At 41.1% G+C, this 23,020-nt stretch overlaps 1 protein-coding gene across 9 annotated transcripts in view; it reads left to right on the forward strand.

Moving 5' to 3' along the window:
* Cpeb3 (cytoplasmic polyadenylation element binding protein 3) overlaps positions 1–23,020 on the forward strand; it is a 185,740-nt gene that overhangs the window by 103,762 nt on the left and 58,958 nt on the right. For 7 of the 9 annotated variants that reach the window (XM_041661041.1, XM_041661040.1, XM_041661038.1 and 4 more), the window contains exons 5-7: positions 2,548–2,571; positions 17,357–17,524; positions 18,173–18,262. In XM_041661041.1, the coding sequence (XP_041516975.1) occupies positions 2,548–2,571; positions 17,357–17,524; positions 18,173–18,262 (282 nt within the window). The remainder of the gene's footprint in view (positions 1–2,547; positions 2,572–17,356; positions 17,525–18,172; positions 18,263–23,020) is intronic. The other 2 variants (XM_041661043.1, XM_041661045.1) reach the window with 1 other exon arrangement.

The following is a 23,020-nucleotide window of genomic DNA, read 5'->3' on the forward strand; positions in this document are numbered from 1 at the left end:
GTACTGAGACTCTGTCTCAACAAAAGCAAAACCAAAACAACAAAGAAAAATAGGCCATAAATCTGTGTGTTACACTAAAGCATATTAATAGGTGTGAAGCATATAGTGATCATTCATTTGTAGCTGCTATGGTAATACTATCATAGAGATCTTAGATAAAATACTGGTTAGGACCAAGATGGAGCGTATTTCAATTCTTCAATGAGGGATATAAACAAACGTCAGTATCTCAAATTGCTTCTTAAATTCTGTATGTTGTCCTGCCATCAGGAGCCCATTTGCAGTTCTGTTCAGAAATGGAAAATGAGAAGAAGCTAAAATCATGAACTTTAAAGAAAGCATTAGTTCAAGTTCCCATGGACGTCTTTTTGTTTTGTTTTGCTTTGTTTTTCAAGACAAGGTTTCTCTGTGTAACAGAGTCTTGGAACTCACTTTAGACCAGGCTGGCCTCGAACTCACAGAGATCTGCCCGAGTGCTGAGATTAAAGGCCAACGCCACCATCACTTGGTCCATGAAGGTCTTTGCACCTCTTCCTCTCTCTCAGTTCAAAGTGCTCATCCAACCCCATAAAGCCTAAATCTATTCACTTTGTGTTCTCAGGTGTTCGGCAGTTATAGTTTTGAGTGAACAGGATTCTCATTTATTCTTTAGGTGAGGTGCTAAGAACCAGTGGTCCCTGATACTTTTATATTCTAATCAGATTTTGTTTTCATGAAATATTTGTCCTGAAATGAGAGATAATAGTGGTGGTGGTGAGTTGTTGTTAGGGAGAACACTGAGTAATTTGTAATTTTGAATACAAAGTACTTTTATTTTCTCTCTCAGTAGAGATTTTTTTCCAGTGGCTTAACAGGCAGCATGACATCACTGGGAATGGGAGAGAAGGCACAAAGGGACAAGTGATAGAATCACAATGTTAACCCATCAGTGCTACTCTGTCCATGTCATTGTGGGTGAAGCAAGCTGCTCTCCTGGGGGGAGATGAATTTCAGGTTCCAAATAATGAGAAGAGTAAGCCCTTTTAGATGCTTTGGAACACATCCCCTGTGGACTGATGGGAGACAATAGTAGCTGTATAAATTCAGAAGAGATTTCTTCACTCTAGGTTATAGTAGGGCTGAGGAATGAGGCAGGGAGATCTGAACTGGGTAACCCTTTCTCATCTTTGAATGGAGGGAAGGGAAAGAGGACAAAGGTGGAGGTGACAGAGAGTTAGAAAGTAGAAAGCAGTGAGACTCATGAGTGGTTTCAGGGATGTTGCTGAAAAGTCTGGCGTCTTCAAGGAATGCTTTTCTTCCCTTTATTCTGTAGTACTAATGAGTCCATTTTATGATCATTTTTCAGTGCAAAGGAGTTTTATGGCATTGTATGCTTCATGGATTAATGCAGTTTAAGGTTTCATTTGTTTTTATAGAACTGGAGGTTTCAAATTTAAGAAGGCTTCAAATTTAATCTTTCCATTCTCAGCACCACTGTAAGTAGTAACTGGTGATAGATGAAGCCATAGGTCAGCTCTGCTAAACACGGGGCCCAAGCTGTGACGAAGCAGCCTTCAGAATTCCGTTATTATGGGCTGCCTTGGGCAGATCCAGAGCCTTGATGTATTTCTACTTTCATTTTACAGATGTAAAATGTAGTACTTTCTCCTTCCTATGATATAAATAATGGTGAGATGTGGAAGGCAAATGGAGAGAGTAAGAGAAACTTGACTAAGAATTTTATAGAAACTAAGCTGGGGAGATGGCTCAGTGGGATTAAAACACTTGCCGAGCACAGTGTGAGAGTCCTGGAGTTTGAAGCCAAGCGTGGATGCTTGTAATCTCAGCACTCGGGGTAGAGGCAGGATCCCCAGGGCAAGCTGGCCAGCTTCACTAGGCCGACTCACAAGCTCTTGTTTAGTTCAACAAGAGACCTTGCCTCAGTAAATAAAGTGGTGGGCAATTAACAAAGACACATGAAATCAGCTTCAGGACTCTATATGTGCAAACACTCTTGTATACATATGTGGCCCCATACATGTGAAATTGCATACATACAAAAATTCACAGAAATGGATTCTTTAAAGAAACAACTAATGACATATAATTTCTATACATTTTCAGGGCATTTGTGAAGTTGAGTGTGTGTGTGTATGTGTGTATAGTAAAAAGTTTGGAATGCCCATCATATGCGATAACTTTTAGTAATTTAGAATATTTTTTCTGTGAGTGATATCTGATGGTAATAAAAAGTTCAAATGAAGATTTACAAATTATTCTTAAAAGGCTCTTATCTATGTCTGATATAGATAATAGGCCCCAGTATACCCAATAAAGACTTACACGACTCGTGAGGCTGGGTTCCAGCAGCTGCCACAGCCATTTGAGTTGTTGTGACTTTAATGCTTCATGAAGGTTTTCCCCAGTGTATGAACTGTGAAGCAGAACAGGATCTCCAGATTACCGTTTCAAGAATACTTGGATAACGTTTGTGTGAACGTTTCTCTAATTTCTAAATTCACCGTTTTGATACAAATACCCATGGTTTTCTTCTGTGTTTCCATGCAGCCAGGAGCTATGGGCGGAGACGAGGTAATTTTTTTTTTTAATGAGATCTTTTGCTTGCCAAACTGTAAGTGTGAGTATGTGCGTGTTTATGCCTGTGTGTATGACAGTAATTAATATATGGTGTGATGTTTTAGCTTAATTATTTTAGAAAAGCAATTCTTCATTGCTTTTATTATAATCATTTATTATAATTATTGGTAATTTGTTCTTTTAGTCTTAATAAAGCTACATCAAAGACAACTTTATCTGGAAGTTTTGTTTGAAATTTTGTGACTGAACATGAGAAAATAAAGGCCAATTTGGCCCTGTATTTCTATGTCCTTTTCATATGATTTAGAGGACATAGTCTCAGTTTTTGGGGGGAATTTTTGATTTTACTAAGTTGTCTGATGGTTTTCTTTTCTGTTGCTTCCAAAGGCAAGCTTCTCCTGAGGCTAGGAGAAGTTTTCATTTTAGGGTCCCTTCCAAGGTCTTTACCTATAATTTGTGTGTATATGTGTGTGTGCGTGTATGTTTTCTTTAAAGAGATACCACAAAATTTGCTTTAGTCCCTCTACGCCTGAACTAGTGAGTATAACTTTCATTTGTGTAATGCTGTACCCCTTGACTATTTCCTTCCCTGTAACTATGGTTTGAGAGGTAGCAAGAGGAAGCCTAGCTGATGGGAAAGGTGGGATTTAGGACGAGCCCCTGGGCCGTGATCACAGCCTGTGACTTAGAGCTGGCTTCCTCATCTGCAGATTATGAGGGAATAGAACCAAACTTGCCCAACTTCATAACGTCCAAAGTTCTGGATTTAAGAAAAGGCGAACATGTGCATCAAGCATTCCACAAATGTAAGATCTGTCTGTTGCTCATTGCAGAAGCTGAGAAGGGTGATGTTGGCTTGCTGGGTGACTTCAGAACTAAGCTAGAGCCAATATTTGAGTCTGTCTCTTTGTTTCATATGTGCTAATATTTACCTTTTTTCAGAATGTCTCTGACTTTGTTGTCATAAAGAGATAATAATGATATTAAATTGATAGTATTTTATCATTTATTTCATAGTAAATATTTATTGGATAAATGAATACTGACTGAATTTAATGTATGTATGATGAAACATTAATTATAATCATTTCTACTTTGGGTAATACATTTTTGTATTTTTGTATAAAATAAGTTTTATTCACATAAATTTTATCTATAGAACATAACTGCTTACTTTTAGAACAAGAAAATTTGCAAATGATAGATAATTGCTTCTTTTGTCAAAAACTTCTTCAAGGAAGGTTACTGGCATTTAAAATGATGATGAACAGTAATATTTTTAGATATACCTTAATCATAAAGTAAAGACCTTCAATAACATCTCCTCTCTTTATATTATTTGGTATATTGTTATAGCACTCTGCCATTTTGCACAACACTTGTTGGTAGGAAATGCAGAAAGGAGTAGGGACTGGAGCATTTTCCATAGGAAGCAGAAACCTCCTGGAGAGTAGACAGGAGGGACTGCCCTTTCTTCATGCATGGGTCAGCCACTTGTCAAGACTGGCCTCTGGTGTCGTAGGCTTGCCCTCTTCTCAATTGCTCTGTTCTGCAGCTCCACCTTTGTGAAACACCACTTGCTCCATGTCGCTTTCACTACCCACTGAAGGTTCCCCTCTCACCCCATCTTCGTCATTCAGTGTGCTTTGCTCGCCTCTGGTCGTCACCACGTACTGGCTGCTCACCCACACTTTTACACCTTACTTCACTAATGTAAACCAAATTTAAGCCATTTCCTTTCTTTTTTAATTATTTCATTTTTAAAAAATATTTATTTATTTATTTATTTATTTATTTATTTATTTATTTATTATGTATACAATATTCTGTCTGTGTGTATGCCTGCAGGCCAGAAGAGGACACCAGACCCCATTACAGATGGTTGTGAGCCACCATGTGGTTGCTGGGAATTGAACTCAGGACCTTTGGAAGAGCAGACAATGCTCTTAATCTCTGAGCCATCTCTCCAGCCCTAATTATTTCATTTTTTAAATTATTTTGTGTATAGGCCTGTGTGTGTCTGTCTGTCTGTGTGTGTCTGTCTGTCTGTGTGTGCGTGCCTGGTGCCTGAAGAAGCCAGAAGAGAGCATCTGACCCCCTGAAACTGGAGTTAGAGATGGTTTGTGACCTGCTGGGAACTGAACCTGGGTCTCGAGTAAAAGCAACAAGTGCTCTTAACTGCTGAACCATCTCTCCCATCCTGCCAAGCCTTGTCCTTTCTGTCCTTTCTAAGAAGCCCTGCCCAGTGGCCTTATAGACAGTATTTTCTTCTGCTTCTGTTACCTTGTATTCCTCCTGTCTTTCCTTTGTACCCTGATTCTTCAGTTGAAGATAAGTTATTTGAGGACAATTATTACTTGTGCCTAACACTATGCTCTGTGTATAGTCATATTAAATACTTTTAATTAGGATTATTTTGAGATAACACTCATCTATGCAGAAAAGTTTTCTTTATATTTTTAAGTTATTAGCTCAAAATAATGATATTTGCTTATAGTCCTGGCTGCTCAGAAGGATCACTTGAACTAGGAGTTTGTGGTCAGCCAAGTAGTACCTCAAGCTGCTATCTCTAAGAAAAATAAAATATTGAAAATTACTTTGTAGACATAGTGGTACACGCCTGTAATTCTAATGCTTGGGAGGCTGAGGCAGGAGAATTGCCTTATATTTGAGGCTAGACTAGCATACATAAACAGCACAGACCAGGCTAGCCAGGGTTTCACAGCAACACCCTTTCTTGAAACCCCCAAAAGCTAGGCTTTTAATACCAGCACTTGGGAAGCAGAGGCAGTGGCAGGCAGATAAATCTCTGAGTTTAAGGCCAGCCTGGTCTACATGGTGAGATCCTGTCTTAATAAATAAATAATAAATAAGTGACTTTAATAATTTTAAATGCCCTAATCTTTTTTTGTATCAGATGTCATGCTAACTATTGCCTATAACATTCTGATTCCCTTTGATCCTCATTGTCTTAAGTCTGCAGATTGCTAGTCATAGATGAAGTAGGGAATGAGGGTATAGGGTAGAAGAAACAGATAGCAGGTGAGAATGTTTGATACATACTTTTTATTTAGTCTTCCATTCCAAGAGAGAAGGAAAAATATCACTTTCTTCAAATACAATGATGTAGCCATGTGGGATGTGGCCGGTGTTCTCATATCTAACTCTCTTACCCCCAGCCCTAGACGATGTGACTCTGATGAACTGCAGGCTTCTTCATTGCCATTTATTCATGTTGCGAGAATTATGTTAGAATTTAAACTGCTCAAAACATCTAAATAAACTCAGTGATAGATATTAATTACTTCATTCTACTTATGATTAAGAATAGAACTTGCAGGGCTGGAAAGATGGTAAAGAGCACTGACTGCTCTTCTGGAGGACCCAGGTTCAAGTACCAGGACCCACATGGCAGCTCACAACTGTTTGTAACTACAATTCTGGGGGACCCAACACCCTCACACAGACATACATGCAGGCAAAACACCAATGCACGTGAAATAAAAATAAATTTAAAAAAAGAATAGAACTTGAGGGACAAGTGGGATGGCACAGGAGGTAAAGTACATGCCATACGAACCTATGGCGACATGCCATACAAGCCTATGACAGCATGCCCTACAAACCCTGTGATGATGACATGCCATACAAACCTATGACGACATGACATACAAACCTATGACGACATCCATTTTCTCTCAGGGACCCACAAAGGTGGATGGAGAGAACTGACTCACAAATTGTCTTCTCCACATGATCTCCAGCCCACATGCATCATACCCACAATAATAAATAAAAAAATTAAAACACAGACAAAAAAGGATAGAATTTTACTATAACTCATGTTCTATGTACACAGTAATGAAAATAAAGTAATTTTTTAAAGCCCAAGCATGGTGCTGTAAGCTTGTAACTCTAGAACTTGTTGTGTAAATTCATTTCACCAATAGCTTTGTGGTACTGGGTTTGGGGTGTGGCCTCTTTGCCTGCAGAGAGGATCTCTTAAAAGGAGAGAAAGGGTAGCCTGCTTTCTTGGGTTGTGAAGACCAAGTTAGACAGCGTGAAGCGGTGTGTGACCCGTTCCCAACCCCCTAGATCCCCAACTCCATGAGTCTGTTCTCCCCGGCACTCCTTAATAAATTTATATATATATATATATATATATATATATATATATATATATATATAATTGTACATATCTTTGTGGCTCTCACTACAGAACTTGGTAGGTAGAGGCAGAAGGATTAGGAGTTCAAGGTCAGCCTTGGCTACTTAGTGAATTCCAGGCCAGCCTGAGCTGCAGGAAACTTTGTGTCTGCCAGTCTCTCCCCTCTCCACTTGTTTTAAAGTACTAGGAAGGAAAGAATGGGAGATACCTATCTCACTGGTGGAGGTCAGGTGATATTCAAAGTGAAGCATAAAAGGACAAGGGACATCTGGGACTTTTTTGTTTGTTGAGATAGGGTCTCACTACCTGTTCTAGTCTGGCTTTGAATTTAGGGTTCTATGGTGTCTCACCCTAGAGAATTGGGATTGAGGGCATACACCACCATGCATGGCTTTTAATTTTTTAATTATGAAAAGTTTCAAACTTACAAAAAAATGGAATAGTTTAATTAGAATTCTCCTCCGGCCTTTGTAGGCAGCAATCATGCATGCATTGCCCATATATACATTCAGGTAAAATACTCATAAATGAATCTTTTATAAAGGGAAGATGGGCAAAATAGCTTGTGCAAAAGGCTTTATGCAAAGTGGTAATGCACAATACAGTATATATAAATCTTGAAAATATATGCTGAGTGAAGATGCCAGTTACCTGTTGCATAGCATTCCACTCATCTAAAATCCATAAGAGGAAAATCTGCTGGGACACAAAGATGAATGGTGTGGCCTAGAACTGAGTGGTTGAGGGAAGATGGAATGTGACTTGAAATTGGATAAATGTATGAATTATATGACATGTGAATTATATATATTTCAATAAACTGCTGTCTTTAAAAAGAGTCAGAGCAAAGAAATGGATGGAGCTGGTGAGTGTAGGGTGAGTTTTGAGGGAGGAAAGGGACCGGCTTTGACTGGCTTTGACTTCTTGTAGGGATTCTGAGCCTAGTCCAAGTGTGGAAGGAAATCATTGCAGGGCCAAGTGACTGCATTTATGTTTCGAAAGCACCACTCGGCTGCTTGAAGAGGAATGGGTACAGAAGAGGGGTTGCCTCGTTAGGAGATGCCAAGATAACAAGAAATGATGGAAATTAGGTTAGTGCGATGGCAGTGAGGCTGCGGAGAGATTAACAATGACGTACTCTGGAGAGAAGGAGCAATAGAATTGGAAGGATGACATCATGCCGATGAATTGAATGTGGCAAATAACTCAGAAGGTGACCTTAGCAATGTTGAGGTTCTGGTGGACGCTGTGGGGTGAATGGTAACACCACGACATGAAATGGGAGTGGGAGAAAAGGTGAGGGTAGATAGTAAGAGTTTACTCGTGACTGAATGTGTTGACACCTCTAATTTTAACACGCAGGAGGCAGAGACAGAGGCAGGCAGATTGGAGTTTGGGGACAGCCTGTTCTATATAATAAAGATCCTGCCTCAAAAAAAAAAAAAACAAAAAGTAATAAGAATTTGCTTGCAAGTTTATGATGCCAAAGATATATTACTTTTTAATATAAAGTCAAGTCTGGTTTTGTTACATAAGATTTCTGGGCAGGGCATAGTGGCATGTGCCTATAATCCTAGCACTGAGTATGCTGAAACAGGATCAAGAGTTTAAGGCCATCCTGGGCTACATAGTGAGGCCTGTCTGAAAACAAAGAAACAGACCCAAGCATGCAAACAAACAAAATGTGTTTAATAAAGAGCCTGGAGTCTCTAGAGACTAAAAACCTTTCATCTGGATCACTTCTTACATTATGAAGTCAGACACAGATAGGGGATCTGTCTTCTCCAAAGTTAAAGACTGGAGATTAAGCTGGAAATTCTTTCTGTTTCCATAGAGATATGTTATTTATTTATTTATTTATTTTTAGGAAGCTATTTCTCATTATCCATTATTGTTAAATTCTTAAACTAATTTCTGAGCTACTTGCAAGACTGAGCTGAAAGGCATCTGAAAATAGAAGCATTGGACTAGGAGTGCCCTAGAGCAGCGAGGGTCATGGCAGGGGCTTCACCTTTGAATATATTTAGAAGCACCGCATGGCCACTGGCTCTGGTTTTCTCACCATTTGCTGCAGGAAGGAGCTTCCTGAAAAGGACCATCATGAAGAGGCTTTCCTGTAGCATGAGTAATAAAAACCCAGAGACAGATATCGGGATTCAAGCTGAAAGATCAGAGAAGAAAAGCAGTCAGCCACTAGAGAGTTCTTACCTCTACGAAATCTTCAGACTGAAAAGAGAGCGAGTTCCTGTCTCATCCTGCTTTATATTCCTCTCTAGTGCTAGAATTAAAGGTGTGCACCACCACCGCCCGGCCTCTATGGCTAACTAGTGTGGCTTTTGGGATTAAAGGTGTGTGTACTCACTGCCTGACCTGTGTGGCTGACTAGTGTGGCTAGTTTTGTACACTGATCTTCAGGCAAGCTTTATTTGTTAGATCATAAACAATATCCCCTTGTCTACTAGCACTTTGAAAGTCGTCTGGTGCTTTGATCCCAGGGTCGTTTAGTTTTAGGTCATTGTCACTTTCATGTATTATTCATTCACTCTCTGGTTCAGACACTGCATCTGGATGATAACAGAGTATATACCGGAAGCAGAGCCAAGATAGAACAGTCAAGAAGCCTTTCCTTTCCCTTCTGGTGGAAGAGTGTATATACACTTTCTGTGGAAGTATCTTGAAGTTCTAATTCAGATTTATATTATCTTCACACAGGAGTGTAATTCTTTTGGTGTTGGTATGTTTCCCTTAAAGAACAGGGATTATGTCAGAGGGTTGCTAGATTCTGAGGCCGGAATGTAGGGCAGCTCACATGCAGCTCCTTAAGATTTCAGTTCCTGGGGCTGGAGAGATGGCTCAGAGGTTGAGAGCATTGCCTGCTCTTCCAAAGGTCCTGAGTTCAATTCCCAGCAACCACGTGGTGGGCTCACAACCATCTGTAATGGGGTCTGGTGCCCTCTTCTGGCCTGCAGGCATACACACAGACAGAATATTGTATACATAATAAATAAATAAATATTTAAAAAAAAAGATTTCAGTTCTTAAGAACGTGTCTAGGAGCTAACATTTTAGCAGTTTCCCTAGGGCTGGCATTGTTTGTTTGTTTGTTTGTTTGTAGCCCATCCCCAGCACATCCCCAACCCAATCACTATTATTTGCATTAAGGCAGGGTCCTTGTTGGCCTGCGTAGATTGAGGTATTGCTGGCCTCAGACGTGAGATTTTCCTACTTCAGCCTCCCACGTGCTGAGATTTCAGGCATGTGCCAAACGGCCCATCTGGGATAATTTGTTTTGAGCATGGATGGATTCCAACCAAATGACTACATGGATAATAGCTTCACGAGGGTTCCATGGACTGCTCAGAGTACCAGTGCACTAACTTACCCTGGTGTGCATCTACGGCAATGAAAGCATCACTGGCAGATTTGTCACCAGTTCAGAAGTCACCCCTCACATTAACAAAGTGTTAAATTCATGCGCAGAGTCACTCTTAAAAGCCAATGGCCAGATGTTTATTCTCAGCACCAACAATCAAGCAAGTGACTCCAGCTATAGGGGATCTAACTTCTTCTGACATCCATAGGTTCCTGTGTGAACATGGCAACCACACAGATGCCTGAAGGTATACATTAAAAAGTAAATACAGTCCTTGAGGGGCTTATGACTAGAGCAGAGGAAAATGAATGGGCTGTCAGGTTGTGGGATCACTGTAACCCACAGAAATGCTCCTTTTTTATTTTTTGGAGGCTTCTATTTAGTCCTGGCTGTCCTGGAGCTCTCTGTGTAAACCAGGTTGACAGTTTTTTTCTTCTGGTGTAGTAGTAGGAGCATCGGGGCTGCGTCTCCGGCACCCCGGCCGCCTGCTAGCTTATGCCCGAAATAACAACACACAAACTGTATTCATTTAAACACTGCTTGGCCCATTTCTAATCATCTGTGTTGCACCCCAAGGTGCGCTTACCGGGAAGATTCTAGCCTACGTCCATCCTGGGTCGGAGCTTCATCACGTGTCTCTCAGAGAGCAGAGCTATCACATCTACCCGGGAGAGGGGAGCATGGCGTCTCTGTCTGAGGCGTCTTACCTCACTTCCTCTTCCTCCCAGCATTCTGTTCTGTTTACTCCACCCACCTATGTTCTAAGCTATGAGCCCAAGCAGTTTGTTTATTACTTAACCAATGAAATCAACAGATTGATATATGATACTCCCACATCATTCTGGGTCTTAAACCTAAGACCTTATGCAAACTAAGCAAGTATTCTGCCCCTGAACCATAACTTCAACCCTCCCTTAAGCCCAAGTGTTTCCTATAGCAGTGTTTTTACCCATCAGCACTTTAGGCAGTCATGTTGGAGTAAAGCTGATTGAAGATTTTATATTTCAACCATGAGGCTATGCTCTCCTTAACGTGGATGCTGTATAAATCCTATACACTTCTTATAGATCTCTTTCCGTGAGTGCCTACTGCAGACAGATTAATATCATTGGGTGGCTCTTAAACTTTAGCAAAGGAATCACTGGGGTGGGAGTGTAGATTTTGAAGCCTGACTGCCACAAATTTAGATCAGTAGATTTGGGGATTGGGTTCTGGAATCCATATTCTTAATTCCTACTTGCAGTTAGAGAAACATCATCTATACATTCACTATTTGCAGTTTCGTTCCCAAGACTGCCTTTATCACCAAGGTGCCTTAACTTCCCATAGCCGGTTTTGAAAACTGTCCAGAGTTTTACAACTCTTGCTTTTATTTTCCTCAGGGGAAGCCGTGGTTATATTGGTCACGAGAAACAAGGTCTTATTTGTTCAAGAATGTCTCAGATATCTGCCACTTCTTCCCTCTCTGGTTGAGGGCTTCCTCATTGCCCATGTGGGTAGTCAGTGATTTCCTCATAGTCTCAGCTCATCCCCCTACTCCCTGGGCTCAAATTGCCAGTAGAGGTGACAGAAGCTACTGTCGGCTTTGGGACAAAACATAGTTAGAGGTAGCTTAGAGAAGTGATCTGTCGCAGCAACAAACAGAACTGATGGGAGTGTAATAGTTTTCAGGGCATCCGGTGTAAAAAGCCAGTTTTGTTGAGAATGTAGCCCAGTTGGTAGAATACTTGCCTAACATGCATGGAGAACTGGGTTCAGTCTCCAAGACTACCTACAACCAAGTGTAGTATCCTAGCATTTGGGAGGCAGAGGCAGGAGGAGCAGAAGTTGAGGGCCAAGGCTAGAGAGGTGGCCCTCTGGTTAAGAGCACTGGCAGCTCTTCCAGAGGACCCAGGTTAGATTCCTATCATCCATATGGTAGTTCACAACCATCTGTAACTCTAGTTCTAAGGTATTGGGCACCCTTTTCTGGCCTCTGAGTTTATTAGGTACTCACATGATATACAAGCCTACATGAAGGTAAAACACCCTCACATATTAAAAATAAATTTTTAAAACTTAAGGTCATCCTCAGTACAGAGTTTGAGACCAGCCTGGAGTATATGAGACCCTATCTTCAATTTTTTTTTTGTTTTGTTTTTCGAAACAGACTTTCTCTCTGTGTATATCCCTGGCTGTCTGGAACTTGCTCTGTAAACCAGGCTGGCTTTGAACTCACAGAGATCCTCCTGCCTCTGTCTCTAGAGTGCTGGGTTTAAAGGTGTGTGCCACCACTGCCTGGCTGAGATCTTATAATTAAATTTTAAAAAAGTCAGTATTGTAATGAAATATTGTATTTGGGAGTGGAAAATCGGTTTTAATACAAAGTATAGACTATAATCTTGTTCAGGTGAAAACAAGTTAGTTAAGGTCACAGCTAGGGGGTGATCACATTTCTCATGTGGACAGACCCCTGTGTTATACTCATTGAATATATGATCACAGAAGCATGCATGTCTTTGTACGTAATGTTTTCTTTTGTTTGTTTTTGAGATAGTCTCATGCTGTAGTCCAGGCTGGTCTAGAATTCACTAAACTAGCTTTGAACTCCTGATCCTTCTTCCTCATTCCCACAAGTGCTGGAATTACTAGAGTGAACCACCACGGAAGGCTTTGCACACAGTTTTGTCTCCTTCTGTGGTGTATCACATCTAGCATGGTTTTGGTCCCTCTAATATATTCTATGGCAGGAGATACAATAATGAAGATTAATTTGATCCCTTTCCTAATGGGTGGGGGAACACATACTCAATAAAGCCAGAGAAATGCTGTGGTTCTAACTGGGAGGGTAGAGGGAGAAGCACAGGGCGTTTTGCATAGACAGAAGGTATACCCAATCTAAAAGGTCAGTACAGTTCCACAGAAGAGGATGGCTTTGCAGCTGAGACCGAAAGAATTACCAGTTAACTTTGGGGTGGGAGAGGTGGTTCAGCAGCTAAAAAGCCCTGGCTGCTCATGCAGAGGTTCCAGCACCAACATGGTGGCTCACAACCATCTATAACTGTAGTTCCAGGAGCTCTGGTGCAATATTCTTGCCTCTGTGGGTGCTAGGGTACATGTGTATGATACACACACATAAATTTGGGTAAAACACTAATACGAATAAATAAATCCAAAACCTTTTTTAAAGACTTAACTATGATTGGAGAAAGGAATGCTTAGATCTTAGCAGGAACACCGTGTCCTTAGCACCTGTGACAAGGTGGTGACAATCAAGAAACCCAAAGGAACTCTGTGTGATTAGAGAGGTCACTGAGCTAGGAGCGGCAGCAGCTGTGTCAGGGACTTTGTCCTTCACAGTGATATTTTTGTACTTTACCCAAAGGGCAGTGGAAGGTCATTGGGAGCTTTTGAAGTCAGGAGTGTAGGGTGTGGTGACGCATTCAGATTAGTGTTGGAAAATCGCTACAGGCCCTCCCTCCCTCCTTCTGGAAAGCATTGTTGAATTCTAGGTAGACATTAGTGGGGAAAGGTTTTCTGCAGCTATGCAAGACAAGGCAAGAGGTGGTGATTTGGATTAGGGCCTTAGGACTGGTGATGGACAGGAATTAAAGTAAATTTGTATTTTGAAGCTTGAACTGTTAGTGAGAAATAGATTTGATATGGGGAAAGAGAGGGAGGCTTGGAGAGAGGAGAGAGAGGATGAATATCAAGGCTAAATACTAAATTTCTGGGTTGAATTGGGTATGTTTAAAAGTCTTTGGTTTTTGCTTGTAGGTAATGTGTAGTGTGTGAACCCATAGTTTGTGGAAGTGTGTGCACATGTGTGCAAGTTCATGGAAGCCAGAGGTTGGTGTTAAGGGACTTCCTTGATTATTCTCCTCCTTGAATTTTACGCATATAGGCAGGATCTCTCACTTGAGCCCAGAGCTTCCCGACTGTGCTAGTCCAGCTGGCCAGTTTGCTCCAGGATCCTGCATCTGCCTCCTACATGCTAGGACTACAGGTGGACCACTGGGCCCACCAGGCATCTGGATAGAAGCTGAGGCTCTGACCTCTGGTTCCCATATTTTTATGACAGGCCCTTTACCCATTGAGCCATCTCCCAAATGGCCTTTGTATTGACATTTTAAGGAATGCTGGAAAGGACCAGATTTAAATGGAAGATCAGGAGCTTATGTGAAGGTTTTTTCTGTGTGGGTCTTTGATTTTTTCACTCAAACTCTCACTCCACAAAAATTCTTCTGAAAACTGCCTTTTTGCACACCACAGGAGGGACACACTGTGTCACTTGGCTTTTTTCAGTTCCTACTATTTTGTAGTTACCTGTGTGCTTGTCTGCTCCCTCATTAGACTGGGATTCCTTTATCAGGAAGGACTTTGCTGCTCTTGGAAAAGGGATACATTTTCCCTCAAGTAGTTTCCACTGAGCTAAAGGCTTCTGCTTTCTTAGCTCTGGATAAAGCTGGTCTGCTTCTCTATTGCAGACCATCTTTCTCGTGAGGGTAAGGCAGAGCTTTCCATTTCTGCCTCTTCTCCTTTTGTCTTTGCACACTTCATAGTTGTAGTGTTGGGATTCAGAGGCGGGAATAGATGTTCTGTAGGAATGGCTGACTTGAACACGAGCCTGACTCTGAGCAGATAAGGTTTAGAGTGTGGACTGCATGGCAGGTTTACCTGGCTGCTGTCAGAAAATGTCTGTGGGAAGCCCATTTTGCCTGTAGTTGCTGCAGATCTGTTTCTTTTACTCCCAGTGATCAAAACAAAGATCAAGGGACGAGAATATGCTGCCTGTTGTTTGTCCCTGCAGGCTGAAGTAGGGTAGGTGGCAGAGTGACACAAACTGTCTGTCTTTGTAGCTGCTCTGGGAAGGACTGAAGGAAAAACTCTTTGGTGTCTCACTATCCCCACTCTTAGCCCTTTTATTTATTAACTCCGAGCTTCTGAACAGTACCTTTCCTACACCATTGAGTTGCTCATAATTTAACACAGTTATATTAGCAACACCATTGAGTGGCTCATAATTTAACACAATTATATTAGCAACATTTTTACTTTATAGTAAAAGAAATAGTCACCATTTTTCTAAGGCTATTTACATGCTGTTTTGTTTTTTTTGTTTTGTTTTGTTTTGGTTTGGTTTTTCGAGACAGGGTTTCTCTGTGGCTTTGGAGCCTGCCCTGGAACTAGCTCTGTAGACCAGGCTGGTCTCGAACTCACAGAGATCTGCCTGCCTCTGCCTCCCGAGTGCTGGGATTAAAGGCGTGCGCCACCATGGCCCGGCCTTATATTCTGTTTTTGAATGTTGGCTACTGTTGTACAAAACCTGGGTTTCAGGGAAAGAAAGAGGATTGACTAGATGAGAGAGTGCCTTTGTGTGCTTGTTTCCTAAAGGAGGTGGGTTTATCTTAGAGATGGACCTTTCTACTTTCTTCCTGCTGCTGTTTCTTCTCCTGCCTCCATCCCTCTCTTTCTTCTGCTCTTTCTCCTCTTCCCCCTCCTCTTTCCTCCTCCTTTTTCTTATCTTCTCTCGCTTCCCTGTTCTCCTTCCCACCCTTCTCTAAAGCTTGAGCGCTCAAGACAGTAAAACCTAGTGGAAAGTTTTACTAGGAACTCACAGACTCAAACAAGAAAAAAAAGTTTTTAATTTGGGCTTTATTTTGAAATTCCACATTGAAAGTAATTGCCAGTCATGGTGGCTCATACCTCTAATCCCAGCATTTGGGAGGGAGGCAGGAACAGTCAGATCTCTGTGAGTTTGAGGTCAGCCTGGTCTACATATTGAGTTCCAGGATAGCCAGGACTACATAGAAAGACCTTGTCTCTAAAAAAAAAAAAAAAAAAAAAAAAGTCCATGGGGATTTTGTGTTTGTTTTTCTGAGAGACAGCAACACTAGCTCTGGTTGGCATGGAACTCACTGTGTAGACCAGGCTGGCCTTGAACTCGCAGAGATCCTCCTGCTTCTGACTTCCCAAGCTCTGGGTTTAATCCACGTGCTACCATGTTCTGCGTTTTGTTTTGTTTTGTTGAATTATTTAAAATATAGTCTGGAGTAATCGTAATAGTCATAGTCATACCCATGCTATACTATCATGTCTTGATTTAATATTTTCATTTACATATCCTGCCTAATATTGCTGCATGGGCTTGTTTTCAAATTGGAGTATGCTTGCATGCTAGGAAAAGTGTCATTGGCCCTACCATTAGAAGAGGCATCATTAGCCTCTGGCCAGCCTTTACAACTATACACCTGAGGTCACCATCAAGAGCAGATAAAGATCTGGGGAAATACACACACACTGCTTGTCCTATGTATTTCAATTTTTTTTTTTATGCATGGGCAGCCTTGCATAAGAACTTGTCCATATTGGGTTTCATAGTCTAAGTTGATGAGGAGGACTGAGCAGGTCTCTTCCTCAAAAGGGCACCAGATCTCATTACAGATGGTTGTGAGCCACCATGTGGTTGCTAGGAATTGAATTCAGGACCTTTGGAAGGGCAGGCAGTGCTTTTAACCACTGAACCATCTCTCCAGCCTATTTCAAAGATATACTTATAAATATATTCTTTTTTTTTTTTTTTTTTTTTTTTTTTTTTTGTCCTGAGACAGGTTTCTCTGTGAAAAAGACCTGCTGTCCTGGAACTTACTGTGTAGATCAGGTTGTTCTTGAACTCACAGAGATCCACCTGCCCCTGCCTCCTGAGTGCTGGGATTAAAGACGTGATCCACCACTGCCCAGCAGTATATTCTTTTATTAACATATTTTTATTCTTTGAGAATTTCTTATATTATAAAATGTATTTTGATCTTATCTCTCCCGCCCTCCCCCCATAGAGTCCACCAAGTGCTGCCCATATTTATATTGGTGTGGGTCCGTTGACCTACCAGGGACATAGTCTCCCTCCCCTTGTAGCCACCGACTGCCGACAGCTCCTCAGCTAGGGTTGAGGCCCTGTGTAAACACTTTTTCCTTCCGAGGACAAATACTTAGTTGCTGTAATGGGGCCCATATGTATGAGTATAATTATCAAGGAAAACACACAGCTTGTGCTTCCTTCTTAGATATTATTTCAGCCATTTCAGTGTTGTGTGTAAGCATGGCTGTACTTAGTGATCGTCAGATAAGTATTCTTTGGGAAAAGCCATACCTCAAGGTACATTGTGTTTCGTTTGCTTCCCTTGGTACAATGGTCTTCTGATAGGGCCCTGTTCTCTAGGAAAGCCGTTCTGATTGTAGAAACTGCTGCTTTGTTTCAGGTCGGTCTTCTCTCTTTCCCTTTGAAGACGCCTTCTTGGATGACAGCCATGGCGATCAGGCTTTATCCTCTGGCTTAAGTTCTCCCACTCGATGTCAAAATGGGGAGCGAGTGGAACGCTACTCTAGGAAGGTGTTTGTTGGAGGCCTTCCTCCTGACATCGATGAAGGTACCGTATGCGCTCATTAAGAACTTTGCAAGAGCTGACTTCTCTGCATTGTGTTCAGACATACACTGAATGTGTAAATTAAACGGTGACAAAGCTAACTTAAAAAACTTCTCTAGTTCTCCTAGACTTTGGGAGTGCCATGGAAATCTTCCTAGCACTGGCTTGCTTGGTGCAGCTCTAATACTAATCTAAATAAGTCATGGTTTCTTTAGCCCTTTCATGATGTGTGTGCGTATGGGTGCTAAAAAAGCTTTAGACTTACAACATTAAAGTTGCAGATGGCCACAACCTCTTTTTCCTCTAACTGTCCTCATGTCTGTATTAATACTTTCAGTCAATTAGATTTTCTATAGGTTAAATTTCTTACAGTTGCTGATGGAATGACCGCCTCCACCCAAGGAGTTACAAAGTCACAATCTTCTCCTTCCAGTCAGAAGTCAAAAAAGAGATAAAATAATTGAGCTAGCAGTGGTGTCTCCCTTTGCAGGGTTTACTGCTGTAGAGATACTTTAGAAAAGCTCTAAAGAGAAAATAAATGCAAAAGGGGATCCCTCAAAACATTTTTTACATAAAAGATATGTTTTATGTTTCTTGTGATTGTAGGTTTTTTTTTTTTCCACTTTGCTAAGTCCTTTCTTTGTTTTATAGATGAGATCACTGCCAGCTTTCGCAGATTCGGACCTCTCGTGGTAGACTGGCCTCATAAAGCAGAGAGCAAGTCATACTTCCCTCCTAAAGGTAATGGACTCAAGATGTCACCCGGTCTCTCAGCGGCCAGCCCCGTAGAAGGCATTCTTACAAGTCTTGAAGTTGATCCCTTGTCCTTAAGTAAAATAACACTGGTATCATTGTGTGTGAATTTCACTTGGAGAGGCTTCCCCAGGAGTGCACTGTGTTTGATGACCCTGGCTTTATTAGCAGTGAGATTTTATAATTCCATTATAGAGGAGTTTTTTGCTAAGTTCATTGTTTCATAAGGGGGGAAAACTCTGGGGTTTTGAGGAATGTCAGCAATGGTAATATTTAAAAGTTAGTTTTTATTTGCATCCCTATAGCCATGTGGGTTTTTTAAACTTTTAAACAAATCTTACAATCCAAGAACACAGGAAAGCTAGTGGCTAAAGAATGACTTTGTGTGGTGTGTCCATTACCCATAGCTGTCTGGTGAGAGGTGGAGAACTAACTGTCAGAAGATCCTTCACAGCTTCTTCCTTCTCTGAACCTGTGAGGTGTTCTCCCACTAATCTCCAAGGGACACAATGTCCTGCTTCTCACTCAGCCTTTGTTGTTTCTGTGGAGCCAGGGAATGTCTGTGCTGATGCTCATGTTCAGCGTGCTCTTTGAATCATGGAATAGAGGACTTGGGTGTAAAGAGGATGTGTTTCTCTTTCCTCTGTTATCATCTACAGCCTGTGTTTTGAGGATGCCATTCATCTTGGAAAATGACTCGTGGTCTATTACTGTGCGACATTGCCCATCACGAGATGATGAAGTCAGCATCCTTATCTTTCCTGTACCCTGTGCAGGAACCAAACTCCAGCTTAAGCTAGGGAAGGCCGCTGGCTTCCTGTTACACTCAGTTCATTAGGTTTCTTTCTCATTCATCTTTTTCTCCTCTGTAACCCATGAAAGAAAGTTACCACTAGAGAGTTGCTTGTTGCTTTTAATGTCTTCTGTTAATTTGAGTGGTTTTTTTTTTGGGGGGGGGGTTGTTGTTGTCATTAAGATGGGGCCTACTTCACATTGTATTCCAGGCTGGCAGTAAGCTCAGGATGTTCTCGTCCCAGCCTCTCAAGTGCTAAAGTTACAGACATTTTTACAGTTTGAAGTTAAGCTTCCGTTCACCAGAAAAGATAAAAATCATTATTTAAATTATTTCAGTGGAAGAATGTGTTCCCCCACCCTGTGACACATGAACTAGGCTCTTTACAACTGTGAATGTACAGGTATGGCTGCACATTCCATGGCCTAGCGTTTTATTAGTGAGTGAATGTGTTCGTCACAGTGTAGTACATGTCATACATTTTAAAAAATGACCCACGTGAAAGGTATTTCTAAGAGTGATGATTGTGCCGGATGGTGGTGGCGCACGCCTTTAATCCCAGTGCTTGGAAGGCAGAGGCACGCAGATTGTCTGTGAGTTCAAGACCAGCCTGGTCTGCAGAGCAAGTTCCAGGACAGGTTCCAAAGCTACAGAGAAACCCTGTCTCGGAAATCAAAAAAAAAAAAAAAAAAAAAAAAAAAAAAAAAAAAAAAAAAGAATGATGGTTGTGAAAACAGTTCTACTGAGATCTGGCATAAAGTTGTCAGGTGACCACTGGAAAAATAAAAGGATACTAAAGATGTATGTGGTCTTGTCCATCTAATCATCCCAGAAGTATGTCTGTGAGAGATAATCATGTGGATATTTTGCTGAATATCCTCCTTATTAATGTGTAGGCTGGCATGAAATTTTAAATTTTACATATGTGCATTACTATATTATGTAAGCTGTTTTATATATACATTTCCCCCCAACAATACTAGCAACTTTCTCTAACAGATGTACATTATTGTTAGTGAGCATAGTATTTATTCAAGTCTGTTGATGGTCTTTAAATTGCTGCTCATAAATTATTCTTCTGTGAGTATTCTCATGTTTTCATATTTTTTATTTTTATTTTTTTTCCTTCTGTATTTTCCTTGCATGGAGAGAGGTGCATGGGATTGAAGCCTGGGCCTTTTGTACCTTGGGCAATGGCCCTGACTTACAGCTTAATGGTTACCTCCTAGGGAGAATTTCTGTTCTCATCGTTAGTAACTTGGTTTACAAAACTCAGTCTTGTTGAGAGTTAGGGAAATTATTCTTTTTTAAATTTTGCCAATTTTATGGTTAAAAATAACACTTTGGGATCATTTTATTCCTCTTTCATATCACATTGATTTTCTTATTTTATGAAATGTATACTTTTCCCAGTATTTGGGTTTTTTGTAAAAATGTCTTTTATATTAATGATTTTTTATTTTTATTTATTTATTTGGTTTTTTGAGACAGAGTTTCTCAGTAGTTATGGAGCCAGTCCTGGAACCCTTATAGATGAGGCTGGCCTCGAATTCACAGAGATCTGCCTGCCTCCTGAGTGCTGGGATTAAAGACGTGGGCCACCACCGCCCAGAGATTTTTATTTTTTTAATGGTCTGAAGTAGCCCAGTTTGGACTTGAACTTACTCTGTAACTGAGGATAACCTTTAACTACAGACACGAACTACTCACTAAATTTGGTCAAATTCAGGGTTCAGTAGGTTTTTTTCAAAGGGACTTAAAAATACTAATGTAACCAGGCATGGTGACACAGGCCTTTAATCCCAGCTCCTGGGAGACAGAGGCAAGTGGATCTCTGTGAGTTTGAGGATTCAAAGGAGAAAATTCTTGTGCTTATAACAGCTCCTGCATGGCGTTATAAATGATGATATTTCTATTAAACTGTAGGCTAATTTGTAATTCCATACCAAGGGAGTAAATTACCCTAGGCATCCAGAAGAGGAATCGCTGTGGGCTGTGTGAAATTCTCACCCCCGGGGATAGGAAAGAGAAGAAAGGCAGAAAATGCAAGGGGCAATATACATATTATTTAGGTTGTCTGATGTTTTGTTCATAATCTTATTTAATCATCCCAGTTTTTCAGTGTAGGCACCTGTCTTACTGTTCCATTGCTGTGTGGGGATAACACCATGGCCAGGGCACCTATAAAAGAAAGCATTTGACTAGGGGCTTGCGTATAGTTTCAGAGGATCTGTTGTCCTCGTGGTGGGGAGCATACAGGCAGGCAGGTAGGCACGGCGCTAGAGTGGAGCTACATTGGGGAGGGAGATGTCTGAGACTTGGTCTGGCTTTGAACTCTACATATATCTGAAGATGACTTGAACTCCTTAGGTACTAGGTTATAGGTATGTGCCAGCATACTTGCCTATGAGCCCAAAGTTCTTAACTGTGCTGTATTCGTCTCACCTAGAAATAAGGATATCACAGAGGCAGGCATGTTCAGGATGGTCTTGAAGGATGAGAAAAGTCAAAGCCTTAATCGTATTGAGCAGAGTAACTGGTGATCTCATATATGGACTATAGACAAACCACCTGTGTGGAATTCCTGTTCCACCCCTTGATGGACAATGATTCATCTTCCTAAATTTCATCCAAAAATGAGGATGGTGATTACTGTTTGTATTCAGGCATCTGCACTGGCCTGCCCTTCAGGTCTTGACAGGATGCGTCCTCAGCTGCAGTCAGTAAGGGCACCTGTGCATGTTCTCTTTTAAAGGGTGGGCCTCCCCCACCTCCTGTCTCTGTCTCTGTCTCTGTCTCTCTCTCTCCTTCTGTGCCTGTCTCTGACTCTGACTCTCTTCCTCGCTCCTCTTCTGCCACTTCTGTCCCCAGAGACTGGTCTTTCCCCCAATAAAAAGCCTGTCCACCTGAGCTCTGTCACATGATGGCTTTCTCTCATGTGCCGCTTTTTTAAAAAAGTACAATTATGCCTTCATGTGGTCTCTTATGCTTAAATAAAAAATTGTACATAAAATACTTTCCATAGTACCCAGGTATCAGTGAGGGTTCATTTGTTTGAGCAGAGAATTGGTTTTCATGGTTATTTTGTTTTTTTGTTTTGTTTTAGTTTTTTGAGACAGGGTTTCTCTGTGTAGCCTGGCTGTTCTGGGACAATCTCTGTAGACTAGGCTGTCCTTAAACTCACAAAGATCTGCCTACCTCTGCTTCCCGAGTGCTGGAATTAAAGGCGTGCACTACCATCACCTGGCTTCATGATTAGTTTTATAGGGAAATTAAGAAGACTTAGGATACTAGCAGTGAGATATTACAAGAATAGATGGAGAAAGAAATCTCTGGTTCTGGTGATGGAGTGGTCATGGTACTTAAACAGCGGGGTCTGTTAAAATTCCTTTCACTAAAAGCTAGACTGATGGCATTATTGATCAGAGAGAAGACCAAGTTGGTGTGTTGATGATTTGATGTATAGTTGGTCTGTCCTTTGATGTGACCTGAGAAGAGATTCCTAATGGTCATTTGTTTTATAGTCGGGTCTTTGGGAGCAGAGACAGTCAGAGATACATGCGTCCTGAGTCACCTTTTTGAGAAGAGAGAGGAAAATGAACAAACGAGTAAATTTTATAGTAACAGTTACTAAGATCATGAAGTAGAGATCGCTGTGGCCTTCTTGTCAAATACCTGGTATTATAAACAATACTCAATAAGTGTGATGGAGCCAGTAGAACCAGAACAAAACCGTGGTCTTCACTGAGCAGCTGTTACTTTATGAGCAGTAAAATGATAGTGCCTCCTCAGCAGAACTTACCATCAGTATCATTTTGTGTCCTAGTAGGCTTTATTCGTGTGTGTGTGTGTATGTTATGGTATGTATGTATGTATATGTGTATGTATATAGGGCTGGGAGTATAACAACAGCTGGGATGCAGTCTTGTGTTCACATTTCTGTCTCTTCTCCC

Source organism: Microtus oregoni, unplaced genomic scaffold (assembly GCF_018167655.1).
Source record: "Microtus oregoni isolate MIOR12 unplaced genomic scaffold, Mior012 000012F_ref0000307, whole genome shotgun sequence".
NCBI lineage: Eukaryota > Metazoa > Chordata > Mammalia > Rodentia > Cricetidae > Microtus > Microtus oregoni.